The 14829-nt window shown below is 34.1% G+C and overlaps 2 protein-coding genes across 2 annotated transcripts; both read left to right on the forward strand.

Moving 5' to 3' along the window:
* The first annotated feature begins 693 nt into the window (after positions 1–693).
* LOC115425710 (ubiquitin-conjugating enzyme E2 G1-like) lies at positions 694–7725 on the forward strand. The gene is made up of 6 exons (XM_030143420.1): positions 694–866; positions 3445–3547; positions 3663–3760; positions 4453–4631; positions 5684–5791; positions 5885–7725. Exons 1-5 carry the CDS (start codon positions 824–826, stop codon positions 5768–5770), a joined length of 510 nt encoding a protein of 169 aa, XP_029999280.1. The 5' UTR covers positions 694–823; the 3' UTR covers positions 5771–5791; positions 5885–7725.
* Positions 7726–7744: 19 nt separating this feature from the next.
* Positions 7745–13457, forward strand: fam216a (family with sequence similarity 216 member A). Its single transcript, XM_030143419.1, has 5 exons — positions 7745–8024; positions 8118–8149; positions 10848–10975; positions 11766–11892; positions 12954–13457. Exons 1-5 carry the CDS (start codon positions 7948–7950, stop codon positions 13112–13114), a joined length of 525 nt encoding a protein of 174 aa, XP_029999279.1. The 5' UTR covers positions 7745–7947; the 3' UTR covers positions 13115–13457.
* The last annotated feature ends 1372 nt before the right edge of the window (positions 13458–14829 follow it).

Consider the following 14829-nt stretch of genomic DNA (forward strand, 5'->3'; position numbering starts at 1 on the left):
TTTATAATTGAAAGGCTTTTGGAGATTTTTGTTTTTATGTGTCTTACATGGGCTTTCCATGATAATTTACTGTCTATTAGAGCTCCTAAAAATTTAAAATTTCAATCAATTAGTGATAAAACATACTTGTATAGTCCTCTGTAATAGGTAACACTTTGAAAGAGGCAATTTTGCATCAACATTGAACTACTTTTACTTGAGATAGTATAAAATACTTCTGTGGATGCATTTTAAGTTAAACTCTTGACATTCTGTTATGGGACTATGGAGCTATATTTCTATTATATCTGTCATAGTTGAATATAACTGCATTGACACCATCCCAGTAATGTAAGACCGTGTGGAGAACCACAATGGCAAAATTCCATCAGGAAAAACTAGGATATGTATAGGATATAGGAAAAGGTAACACGAACACGTATATATATATATATATATATATATATATATATATATATATATATATATATATATATATATATATATATATATATATATATACACACACACACATATATACACACACACACACACACACACACACACACACACACACATATATATATATATATATATATATATATATATATATATATATATATATATATATATATATATATGTTTTTGTTTTTTTTTTTGCTTTACACACGGTCATTTGCAGACGCGCATGCGTAAAACTAAAGCCACGGCTGAACCTTGTGTCAAAACACAGAGGGAAATCAGCAGCAGCAGCGCAAAGACCTCAACTCGACTTCAGCTTTAGCTTTATTTTGCGGGTAGTATTTATCGATATAAAGTGTTTTTTATTTCACGTCCTCGTACCATGACTGAACAATCAGCACTGCTTCTTCGAAAACAACTGGCAGGTAACAAAAATACTATCGTACAAACAGAAAAATAGTCGACAGAAAGGCTACCTAGCTGGCAGCTAACGTTAGCTTTTCTTAGCTACGCAAAGCTATGTTTACGCCATAGGGTCTAAGCATCATAATGGGTTCCTTTATCACTGCAATCCTGAGTGTAGCCGTAGCTAAGCTGCTTTGATTAGCAGATGTCTGATGGATACAGAATCAAACATACTAAATTGTACGTAGCTCATTAACAGTATTTTATAACTATTACTAAATCGGAACGTAGCTAACGCGACTAGCAAGTTCGACATTAGTTAGCAGACGGAACAAAGGAATAATCAATCCAGGGACTCATCTCCTCTGATTACTTTAGGCTAGCTAATGATAGCCGCACACAATCCAGTCTATTATGTTCAAATGTGATTAGATTAGGTGCCAGTATGTGTTAAATTTCAAAGTCACCACCTGGATATATAGAAATATCCCGTTAAACCTGGCACAGATTATGAGATATCGTACAAGTGAGAGAGACTCAAGTGTTGTTGTTCTCCAGTTGGTTTGTTGTCACTGTTATCTTTATGACAATAGTTAGTTTTGCAGACACACAGGCCTCCACACAGACGTAGGGTTATTCTCTATGTGTTTGGTCTCTCATCTTAGTTCAACACACGGGTGTCAGGGTGTAAAAATAACAAAAATATTTAGTTTTTCACATTATTTCAGTTGTCACAACGCCACTGTTCTTAAAAGCTGTTTCTGACACACAGCTGAGCTAAACTCGTATTAGCGTAATTATGATAATAATATTGCAGCTTTTGAAAAATAAATAGACCATGGATTTTACTATTTATATACGTCTTGTAAAATGATTAATTGTGGGGGGTTTTCATACAAATTCCATATAAACGTAAATGTTGCATTTATTTGTTGACAATGAGAACTAGTCAAATGTGGTGATTTCAGACATGAAGTAATGTAAAGAAACACATTCATATTCTTTTATTTAACAAAATAAAACAAAATACTCACGTTTGAACGATTGTAAAGAAGGAATTTATTTTCGGTGGATTAACTCAGATTTTCAAACCCAGGTTGCATACATTCTGGTTTAGGGTTACACACACTTGTAGTAAATTTTTTATGTTAGTTAAATGGTCTTCCTTGGTTTTTAGAGGGCTTAGGTTCTGTTAACTGAGACAGCTTTTCCTTTAATTACATGGAAGACCCAAGGGATTAGGTGGAGGTTCTCTATCACAAGAACCTTAATAAATAAATAAATAAATAAATAAAAGAAATAAATATTGTTATCATACCTCTGTACAAACATGTTGAAAAGCGAGAGGAGGTAATAAAGAATATTCAGAAAGATTAAAAACAAAACTTGCTAAAGAGGTCAATTAGCAACCAATGAGCTGATCTGGGAATAGGCATCTAGATAGGTTTTGAAGCTCTCCACATGGATTTTACATTAATTTGGCTTGGGTGCTGCACCTGAGCCTTATAATGGTACGGAAATCCCTGGTTTACAGTTGTAACGTCTGTGCCAAGCAGTCAGCTGCATTTATGGTCAATTTTCATATTTGTTGTAATTGTTTGACAGAAGTAAATTCAGGAAGTGGTAGCTGAAAGCACAATCTCAAATCTTTGGTATGACTGTTAAGATCAAAGATTATAGTTAGTCTTATCACATTATTGATGTGATTATATTATCCTCCAGCTATACATTTCAGCAAAATTGTGATAAACTTTGACACAGTGAAATAAAGGTAGTTTATGTGATCAACTAATGTGGTTAAGAATCAGGCTGTCCCTTAAGTGCTGAAATCAGAGCTGCAGAGAGAAAATCAGGATAAATATGATCATACAGATTTACCATTTAATATGTTAAAATTGTGCTTTAGATTAAGATCAATTCATTTACTTTTTTATCAATTGTGATTAGCTTCTTTATTTTTATTTAAACATGATTCTTAAAATATTGTCCATTACCTGCATTTGTTCCTATGTAGAATTTACTTAAACAGCAGTTTTTTCAGATATAATCTAATGTTTTGGCCATGTTAAACAGTTGTAGCAGATATTTCAATGAAATGACTGCACCTCCTTTGCTGTGGATTGTGTCATGGATTAAATAGCAGTCCCTGTAATTGTGATCCAGACATTCCGAGAGCCATTCATGCAGTTAGAAACCTTGTATCTTAAATGTTAATACTGCAGAGCATTTACTGTGTACAGATAGCATGGCTTTTAGCATAATTTGTTCAGTTACATGTTTGATGATTTATAGATTGTTGTTTTTTATTGAACTTGACCACATTGTCTTGCATTTAAGTGATGAAGGTTTTGATTTTTGTTCAGCGTTGAGTCAAGTTTGTTTTTTTGGTTCTAAAGCAATTTTATCGTATTCATTAAATCTTAAAACCGTCACCAAATGTAATAAAATTACAGCTAATGTTGCGAATCATATTACATGGCTACTTAATTGATTCTTTATTTGCTTTTGTTGGGGTATATCAGCTTTGCAAAATCAAGAACTTGCCTGAGATCAGTTTTATTTTATGTTTTGAGTTACAAATAAGATCCTTTTTTCCAGAGCTCAACAAGAACCCTGTGGAGGGCTTTTCAGCTGGTCTGATAGATGATGACGACATATACAAATGGGAAGTTGTGATTATCGGTCCTCAAGATACCCTTTTGTAAGTACAGAACTATTTTAGCAAATCATTTGGCTGTATGTTAGTTAATAAAATATTGAAATAAATTAATCAGATTTCAATATTTATAACAATGTGTCTCTTTTTTCTATTGCAGTGAAGGAGGGTTTTTCAAAGCTTACCTTACCTTTCCTTATGATTATCCGCTACGGCCTCCGAAGATGAAGTTCATCACTGAAATCTGGCATCCAAATGGTAAGTCGAAACAATCCTAAAACACACTGCATTATTTGTAACCAGGATTTTAATTTAGACCGTAATTAGAGGTGTGACAGATGTGAAACAGAACAAAATCTGTGATACAGAAGTCCGCGTCTTGAATTACTGTTTCATCCCATCCCTAACCTGCAGCCACTGCTCTGATAACATTACTAAACTTAAAAAAACAGACTGCTATTTAATTCACTTGTTTAACATTGCAACACATTGAATGTTATTCTATTGTAAGTTAGGGCATACACTAATGCATCAGCCCACATCAGGGCGTATACTTTTGCATGTGAGGAGTATTTAAAGGAATAGGTTGTAGTGTATTTTATTTCCAAGAAGAGGGGTGTATATATAGATCCTCGTAAAATATCAAGTTCCCATTACACATTACTCTTTTATTGTCTTTCAACAGTGTGTATTATGTGACTGTTTTGTTCATAAGAGACATGTAACTGATTTTTGCAAACATAATTGATTTATTAAGTTATACCTTTTAAATCTTTGGGCGCCAAATTGTTCTAGATTTATTAAAATATGCCAGAAAAAAGTGTCTGTGTCTATGGCACAAAAATCAAGCTCTGAGCCAAGATGTGGATTTGTACATTTGGACACCTATAAATTTAATCATTGGGCCTTTGTGCATATTTGTCTAAACTGAGTGTTTCCATTCTCCACAGTTGCAAAGAATGGTGATGTTTGCATCTCTATTCTGCATGAGCCCGGGGAGGATAAGTTTGGTTATGAAAAGCCTGAGGAGCGCTGGCTTCCAATCCACACAGTAGAGACAATCATGATTAGTGTTATCTCCATGCTGGCAGACCCCAACAGTGATTCACCCGCTAATGTGGATGCTGCGGTGAGTTACACGGTTTATTCCTTTTGAAGCAACAGTAGAAACACATTCAGATTCTTATAATAGAGACATCTGAAGGTGGAGTGGATATAAAAGTTCTATAAATATATTTTGGCTGAATATGTTTTGTGTGGGTAAAACTTTATGTTCTAAACTAAAGCCATACAAGATACTGTAAAAACCACCCTGTGCTGTTAAGGAAAATTCCCCCAAACAAAGGTCCAGAATCAGACGGTTTAACATTTGTGTTATGTTTATTAAAGTTATGTTGTATTTGTGTCAAAATTTTGATGCAATCAACAACTGAAAACTCACATAAGATAGTGCAATTCAATATTTCAGCAATCAGACTTGAATTGGAGGGATTATAATTAAATAATGAGTAAAAATAAAAATAGTTGCCTGTCTTTATTTTCTGTAATTTATTTTGATGAATTTATTTGGATGAATATGTGGATATGTTTAATCAAAGGATTTCAATTCAAATTTAGTGTACAATCTCCAGAAACAAATCACATAATAAATCAGTAATACACAATCAAATGCAATCTGAGGAGTCTTCTTAACATAAATATTACCTGCTAAGTTTATAATGTCCTTTTTTCCTTTCTTATTTTCGATAGTTGAACAAAATTTGATCATGAATCATTGTCCAGAGCATTTCAGTTTCACTCCATAAATGTAGGTAATTCTCTTTATTTGTGGCAAGTAACAACTTTACTAGTCAGTTGGACAAGATTTGTGTAAAACTGTGAAGCCTTATTCACTTATTTCTCTATTGTCTATTCTGTGTTTTTATCTCACTCAGTTGATTGGTTGAGTAGCATCACACGAGATGATTTACAGCACGTAAAATAAACTAGTGACTCAAACGATAGAAATGCTCTGTCAAAGTTGATTGATTCTCAATAAATTAGCAGACTCAGTGTTTGCAGTGGTCATTAGCTATATTCACATGGATGAATCACCATGAATTAAATGTTTTTGATCCATCAGTCACAAGCAGATGTATATTCAGGATGTGTCATTGAAATAATTTGATTTTGTTCGTACAGAAAGAGTGGAGGGAGGACCCTAATGGTGAATTCAAGAGGAAGGTGGCACGCTGTGTAAGAAAAAGTCAAGAGATGGCATTTGATTAGGAGTCACTTGTAAATTCCAGGGTAAGTTAATAAAAGTAACTATGACCCACATTTGAAACCATGCATTGTGAGAAGAAGATAATAAATCCTTTATTTTTGTTTGTTTTTTTCCAGTTAAAGGAAATGCCTTCTGAGGGAAAATTTCAGCAAAAGGCTTTTGCACCCCTTGTTTTGCCAGTCAAAGGAATTGGTTGATTTCAACCATGTTTCTGTGAACGGTTGTCATTTTCCGCAAGATGAGCCAATTTGAGAACCCTACCAGCGAAATTGACCTGTTTCCTACCTGGAATTGTATATTTAATTTTATTTATTTTGAAAAATTAATGATGTAAGATATGTCACTACTGTAAATTAACTTGCTTTTTTATCTGCTGCTGAACAGTTTCTACTTTATACCAGGTTTCTTATGCAATTTAGTGGTCAAGATTGTGTAAAACAAAATGAAAGCCCGTTATCGTTAGGTCATCATTTGTCCTCCCTACCTACCACATTGTTTCCACCACAGCAACATCCGTCGGCCTGACAAATCTTGTCTGATTCTTTCCAACGCCGTCGCTGAATCACTGTTGCCTTTTGTTGGCTTCACTTCCTCTCACTGACTGTCCTCGAAGCGTCAAGTCTGCTGGAGGGACACGTCGAGAACATCTTTTTCTGAGAACCAGCCTCCTGTTAGCATCTTAGACTTGGCGCTAGTGTAAAGCAAGGTATAAAACCATGATTCTCAAACCTGCATGATCCCCTCAAACAGCTCTGTTCTGTGTCATTGCTAAGCTGTGGATGTTAATGGAATGGCTTACTCAGTGTTTTGAGAGGCGTTGTTTTATCATAAATCAATTTGCACCAGCGTTGTCGACGCTAACAGGAGACTTGTGCCAACTTCTCAGGAATAACCTCGGCGAGAACTTTATTAGGGTCTTCACCAGTAACACAGACCCCTAATGTTCCCACCCCTTCTGCTAATACACAGTAAAGATGTCTGCCAGTTAATCTTAATACAGTACAAGTCATGGACAACCAAAAACCGATCTGTGAAAATAGCCTAAGCTGTGATCATTCTGTGTGGTTAACTGCCATCTGAGCTTACCTCAATTAAAACAGATAACAAATATGATCAGGATTACGGATTCTTGAGTTGTTAATCCAGTAACACTGGGGGTTATTCTCCTTTGTAGAATTAGGCGAATCGTTCTTTGTTGTGGCACATTTGGCTTTCTATCAGTGTGTGGGTCACATTCACTCGTGGGTTTAGACTCTGAGGACATTGGGTAGTTAGACTTTAATTCTGTCGACATCTTGAGTTCTGATCGGTGCATATTATCTAGGTATCTCACTTCTCACTGAATTTGGGTTCTTGATAGAGACTTGAATAATTCACCACTTAGTAAAGTATAAATACGTGTTCTTGTTCAAACGAACACATTACTGCATTTAGTTGTTATTTTTGAGAGAAAGTGAAGTGTTCGGGTGGAGTCTGGAAACCATTGGCTTTTGTTCACTTAATGGTGTTGCTCTTAAGCCATGATGACATTTATTTAGAGTTACAACATTGTTACACATGATTGATCTGTGACTGACATTGAAGAATAACTAACCAACTTTTGGCGCATGCAATCAGGTTTGAAGGAGCTGGGTCTGTTTCATTGTTATTAAATCATGGGTGAATGTGATGTGTACAGTTCATAGATTTCTGTAGACTTGAGGATCACATAACTGCTGTTGGTTGACATTACCTTTTTAAGTCAGAATTTTCTAACCTACCATGACCTCCTCTGACCGGTGTTCACTGTTTTTGCACAGATTCGGTGCGTTTGAAATGTCATTAAGCAATACGCTCTGAAAATGGTGTGTCCAGGTAATCCACCCTAACGCCATTACGTTGTTTTGTTTTTTCATTTTGTGTCAATGCAATGTATATTGGACATGATGCTCAATAAAGTGTGTAAACAAAGAGCAAAGTGTAATTTTGTTTGCGTTTTACATTTTGCATGAGAACACACGCTGGGTTCAAGTATATAGACCCCTGCTTTGTAACTGGAAGCCTGGGAACAGTGTCCGATTTCTGGCCCGGTTTCGTTTCACACTAATGGGCTTTGCTGGCTGCGACAGACACACACTGAGCGGATACAGATACTAACCACCTCTCTGACAAACAGGGAAAATAGGGATCGAAATTCAGAATGAGAAAGCAGGTGACATTTGTAGAGAATCTGAAAAAAGAAAACAGGATTAAAAATGAGAGTAACCACATCTTAAGGTGAGTGGACAGTTCAAGAGTTACATTTGTAATGAATAAAAAACAGATAATTGGATCATTTTCCTTTAAAACAATAGATTTTTTTGTTTTTAGGTCTGCAGAGTCTAACAAGAAATCCACAAATGGTGAGTCTACCTTCCATAAACCTCTTCTTACCAAATTGTACTCCGGGTTTTCCATGTATTGAGTTCAAATACTGATAATTGGGGTCAGATTCTGTTTTGTTCCACCTAATTTAATTTTCCATCCACTGGAAATGTGGGGATGGATTCAAGAATCTGGGTTCAGTTTGTTAAAGCGGCACAGAATCTGAACAATTAGTCACCACTGTAATTATCCTGATCCTGTCAACAGTAAGAAAACCTGTTAGAAAACAGTCCCTGAGTTGCTGTTTCAGATAAAACTATTGAATTGCGCATTTATTCATACTTTCCTCAATTTTACAGTTTCTTAGTTGAGTAGTAGATGTCAAACAAAGCAAAACATAAAGAAGTTGTAAAATAGCACTTGATTGTAACTTTACTGAAACATATTGACTGAAGAAAAACCCTATAATTAAACAATATAAAGTTCATTTTTATCACTGACCATAGTTTATCTTTCATTACTAAAGACTACCAGCTTGTAATGTAATGTTGAATATCTGAGTGTCTTTCTCAGTTAAATCCTCTAATAACACAATCCTAAAACTCCTCAAATGTGAGTAAAAATCTTGCGTTAATCATCATTTCAGTTCATTAACACCTAATATGAACAAAACAGCCTTACATGTACAGATTTACCAACATGTACAGGAAGTTTTTATTTTTTTTATTTTTTTTTATGTAATGCAGGTACAGATCAACTTGATTCATCCCCATGGGACAAACAAATTTCCTCTCAGCTCAAGAAAATAAAAATGAAGCTAAAAAGTCAAAGTAATCATCAATGTCAGGTTGGAGTTCATTTTGTGTACTTTGTAGTAGTACTTTGTAGAGTAGTTTACTTTAGGGGATAATCAATTCTTTATGGTAAGTATTATATTACAAAGTAAGCAGAACCTATGGCTGTAAACATGTTGGTGTGACTGTACATAGTGTTCCAGAAAATACAACACTCAGAAATGTAAAGTAATCCTTCCTTACTGAGCACATACAGCTCACATATGAGGCTTAAATGAATTTACAATAGGTAGATGTGTGTCATGTTCATTTTTACTATTACAGTTTTAACAAGTAAAATCCAACCGTAGTACTAAGGAGTGGGTTAAGACAAATGTACAGGGTGGGGAAGCAAAATTTACAATGAACATTTAGTTGTTTTTTCTCAGCAGGCACTACGTCAATTGTTTTGAAACCAAACATATATTGATGTCATAATCATACCTAACACTATTATCCATACCTTTTCAGAAACTTTTGCCCATATGAGTAATCAGGAAAGCAAACGTCAAAGAGTGTGTGATTTGCTGAATGCACTCGTCACACCAAAGGAGATTTCAAAAATAGTTGGAGTGTCCATAAAGACTGTTTATAATGGAAAGAAGAGAATGACTATGAGCAAAACTATTACGAGAAAGTCTGGAAGATACTATTAAAGAAGAATGGGAGAAGTTGTCACCCGAATATTTGAGGAACACTTGCGCAAGTTTCAGGAAGCGTGTGAAGGCAGTTATTGAGAAAGAAGGAGGACACATAGAATAAAAACATTTTCTATTATGTCAATTTTCTTGTGGCAAATAAATTCTCATGACTTTCAATAAACTAATTGGTCATACACTGTCTTTCAATCCCTGCCTCAAAATATTGTAAATTTTGCTTCCCCACCCTGTACATCCTTTAGTAAAATGGTAAAAACATTGGTCCTTCTATTGATGTACTGTTATATGTGACATGATTATATATTATATGATTGCTAGTGCGTTGACCCATGGGGAACCACAGGTCATATTAATACCGATATCTAGGGATTCAAGTTAGTAAATGCGTCGTTCCTGTTTTTAACTTCATTTCCCATCATGCAGCGTGGCACTGTGCTTTTGTTCAATCGAGCAATGTGATTGTAAGGCTATTATATTCCATAATGACTGATATCTCCCAAAATATTGGTCCTATCAACTTGCTGAGATGTTTAATGTGGAGATGGGACTATTCCTCAACTGTAGGTACCAAAGTGGCCAGTTAAAAATGTCTCAATTTCTCTGAACTTTGCCGATACACATACACACATAGACACACACTCTGAGACCTTCCAGTATTATGATATAGATATTATTAATGATAAAGCATGTTCCTGTTGTTTTTGCTAAAGTTGCAGCTACTTTCTATTCAGTTTTATTTACAGTTTTCAGATAAATCTAAAGTCTTACTGCATCATTAATGGCAGGAGAAACCAAAAAAATTAACAAAAAAACAGGATTTGCTAATCTGTTTTCAGTTTTATCATGACATATGACATTTTGGGTTATTTTACTGATTACTGAAATCAAACCATGTGAGAACTTCCCAGGGAAACGTCATTGTTTGCGGGAGCTGTTGACAACTTAGACGTGTGAAACATGAGACGACTACACACTGCCTTTTGTAAGAGGCCAGCAGACAAAAAGGTGGAAACCACTAGTTTAAACTTTAACAGTCTGATATATATTAAAGTTTTTAACATTTTCATCTGAAAAGTAACTAAAGTCACCAAATAAATGTCCAATATGTGCTTCTGAAATATAGTGGGGATGAAATATTCAACTAATTCAATCATATTTGAGTACATGAAATGAACATTTTCAACGTTCAGAGCTCTGTTGTCTTGTTTTAAGCAAATGCTTTTGTTCCATGTTCCGTTTGTCAGGTGTTGAATATGTGCCTTGTCAACAAATAAGAGACATCTATGGAGGGACGCACATGAATGCTCCTTCAGGAAACCACATGAAGTCCATACACATTCCCAAATGCATGATGACTGCTCCCTTCTTACAGGTATCCACAGAACACTGGAACGCATTGCCTTAGACGGTTTATTTTTCTTAATTTTAGCACCAGAAACCACAGAGAGGGATTATTTGTGGTTGATTTAACCCTTTAAGCACCGAAGTCGCAATATTGGGGCAAGCAACACAACTGAATGAAACAGACCATAACTCCGGATAGAGTTGCCAAATCTTGTTACCACCTCCCACCAAAAATGGCGGACACGTGCCGCTTCAATCCTAACACCATTTCAGAGAATGTTTCTGTTCAAAGGGAAGAAGAAAATCAAGTTTTAAAGGCATGGTCCTGAGCTGGTTTAGTAAGTAAGTGAAGTGTATTCTTTTAAATAAGCAAAATTTATTTAATTTTAGTTTTGATAGATAAGGACAGATTTGACTAAAACTTACTACATTTTACTTTCTACTAATGTTTAAGTTAATTTATTTTAAGGATAAGATGATAAAAAACCAAAAACAAAGAAAACTTCCATGTAAATATGTTTAAAGTTCAGTTTTACTAGAAGTTATGCTATCAAATATTCCCGCCACCCTGTGACGTTACTATACACAAATTAGATGAGTAAATGTACTCCCATTTTAAACTTTGGGTCATATTGTATACCTTTCTCATTTTACAGTATGCCTGTATCTCTAACCACTTCCAGGTTACAGCTTTTTGAAGTTTTGATATCAAAATTGAATATTAAAAAAAAAAAAAATCTCCAGCACCAAAAGGGTTAACAGCTCTCACATGTGAGCAAATTCCATTTATAATCACATTGTCCTTGTCTCCTTTTCAGCATCCATCTCTGACAGTGGGTCAGAGACGTTACCTCTGCAGTATCGCCAACATTTACAGCACAGAACACATGAAACGGCAGATGAAGCAGCATTACCTTAACGTGCTGCACACATGCCTCAAATCAGGTGTGTACCTTGATGTCTGGAACTGAATTTTAATGACTCATATACAAAATACACAATGGACATTTACCATCACAGACATTAATCTACCAACATATGGTAAAAAAAAGGTTCAACTGGGCAGTGCAGGTTTGGAAATATCAGAAAATGTGTTTTGGAATATGATGTGAACTGTTGAATCAAATACCAGGTTATAAATATCTATGAATTGCAAAGAATTATATCTCTCATCACAGAAGTAAATGTTATGAGGTGAAACCATTAAAGTACAATTATTGGCAAGTAAAAATTATATTACAATGAAGTGGAGGAGGGTAGAGTTACCAGAAAAGGATCAATGAATGACAATAAGCGAACACATTTTCACAAATAAAATTTAAAAAAAGATTAATATATTGACACTAAAAGATCAATGTGTACAATGGGGGGAAAAAATCTACAAAACTTGAATTAGAGACATGAAAATTGGACCAATGAAAGAAAAAAAAAAGATGTGCTGAGTTAAGAAGTATGTATTTCCCAAGTGATATTTGTTTTTGTTGCTTATCCTTTTCTAATAAGCATTTAAGTGTAATAATTGGACAATATATAGGATATTTCTGTCAGTTGTAAATTATACTTGATCAAAAATTGCTAGTTTTACAGTTTTGATAGAATATTTGATGACTGACAACTAAAATGTTTTCTAACTAAATAAATAAACCTGCTTAAAAAAGGTAAAATTCTTCATAAAAAATGATAATTTTACAGTGGAAATATTCATAAGTAAAAGAAACTAAAATAAAGTTTTATTAATATAATTTTTTTCTTTACAGTTTCACAATTTCACATTTTGTAGGATGTTCAGTCAGGTTGGTTTAAAGAAATGTAAATGTTCTTTCAAATGACAGGGAAACAAATATAAAAGGTATATTTTTATCAAACCTTATCCAAGTTTTTAATTGCTCATCTTGCCTTCTTATTTGTTTTGACGTAAATAAACAGTGTGTGCACATTACATTATGAAGTGTTTGCATAAACCAGCTTGAATCCATCTCATGATTTGTTACTTTCTCTGGTTCAAGGTCAGACTTCCAGCTGCAGGAGGAGACATGGAGACCTTCAGCACAAGGACATGGGGGCGTTCAGACAGGACGCTGAAGAGGCTAGAGCGAGGCCACAAGGGCAGAGGAAAAGCCGCAGCAGAGCTAATTCTGACGTCATATTTCCAAAAATAGTCAACTGAAGACAGATATGATAGCGAACATTCATTGTGTAGAAAGCATTTATCAAGCAAGGTAACACAGTCCAGAAACAGATGTTAAATGGTAAGAAATCACTGAATTAAATCACTGAATTAAACAGTATATTTAGTTGGATGTTTCTTTTACAGCTGGTTGTACAACATATCATCATGCCTTTTAGCTTTCATAACATTGACAAAAATTCTAAACGTATATACTATTTTTCCCATATGAGAAAAACATAATATTATTTTGTGGGGCTATTTTCTGTGATTATTATTATTATTATTATTATTATTATTATTATTATTATTATTATTATTATTATTATTATTTATTATTATTTTTTTTAACCTATAATTTAGAATGTCTACTTCTTGATGATTATTTGTGCATGACTTCTAGCCTCTGCAGTAACAGTTTTAGCTCTAATTTTAATGTTGTAACATTTAAAGAAAAAGTTTTGCATTCTATACCTTAGTGAGGTCAAAGTAAAACCTGTCATTGTATATTTATTGTCCCTGTCAGTGTTTGACAGTTGCGTATGATGTTTTAGGATTCATATTACTGTCTTATTCATGTGTATGTTAAATTTTATTGTTGAAAATGTGTATGTTGGAGGTACTTTGTATTTTGTTGTTGTATACTTTGTATTCTACAACAATGCATCATATTCTCATGTTTGCAGTGGCACCGTCTCTCTTAAATATCTCAGACAACCAGAGTTTAAACAGGCCTGTTGTCACCTTATGATGATACATTTTCCAGCAAATCTGAGTGGTTTTTGAGTTTAGTTAGTAATGAAGTAGGGGAGTTTTAAGTTTTAACCCATACAGGTACACTTCATACTTCACTTTGTCATCTAAGTGGACATATTTGGATATGGATTATGGATTATAATTTAATGACTTTTAATGGACAGTTTAGTGGTTTAAGTTCAGAGCCAATCACAGCCTTATCTTCAGCCTTACAATATATGGCCTGCTTGCACTGGCAAACAAAGTAAATCATAAACTTTAAAATGTAATTCTTGCTTTCACCACATGATGGCAGTATCATGTAAATGCTATTGGCTCTGCATCTTTGACCCTTGACCTATCTCCTGCTCATTTCTCCTGTATTAGAAATGCATTATGATCTTTTTACTGTGATTTACTTATCTGCAGCCATGTAATATATGGAGGACCGAACCTGCCATATTGAAAAATATATACAGAAATATAAAAATAGTTTGATAAATTAATTTCTATACCATTTATTCATTTATTTTGCCCTTATTTTAAAAATTTCCTTGTTTAATAGTGATCCCTGAATTTATTTTTGTGTTGTTTTCTATTTACATTTTTAAAAATATTAAGGAGGACAAAATAAATAAATAAATAAATAAATGGTACAGAAAATGAAATGTTATGGTAAATAAATGCCTTTTAAAATTTGTTTGAATCGTGTATTGGCACATGAATTAATTTATCAAGCCATTTTTATATTTATGTACAGATTTTTCAATAAGGGAGGTTCAGTCCTCCATAATTTATGTCCTTTATTTGTAAAATAAATATGTGGTAACAATAAATAACCTGAAGTCACCTTTCTAATTTTTTATTGGGACAGTTTTCTCCTTAGTAAATTAGGTCAGTTCCACTTCAGTTATTAGTGTTGATTTTTGTTTATCTTAACTCAGAAAAGCTAATGCTAATTAGCTGTTAGCTAACGGTCA

Source organism: Sphaeramia orbicularis, chromosome 9, assembly GCF_902148855.1.
Source record: "Sphaeramia orbicularis chromosome 9, fSphaOr1.1, whole genome shotgun sequence".
NCBI lineage: Eukaryota > Metazoa > Chordata > Actinopteri > Kurtiformes > Apogonidae > Sphaeramia > Sphaeramia orbicularis.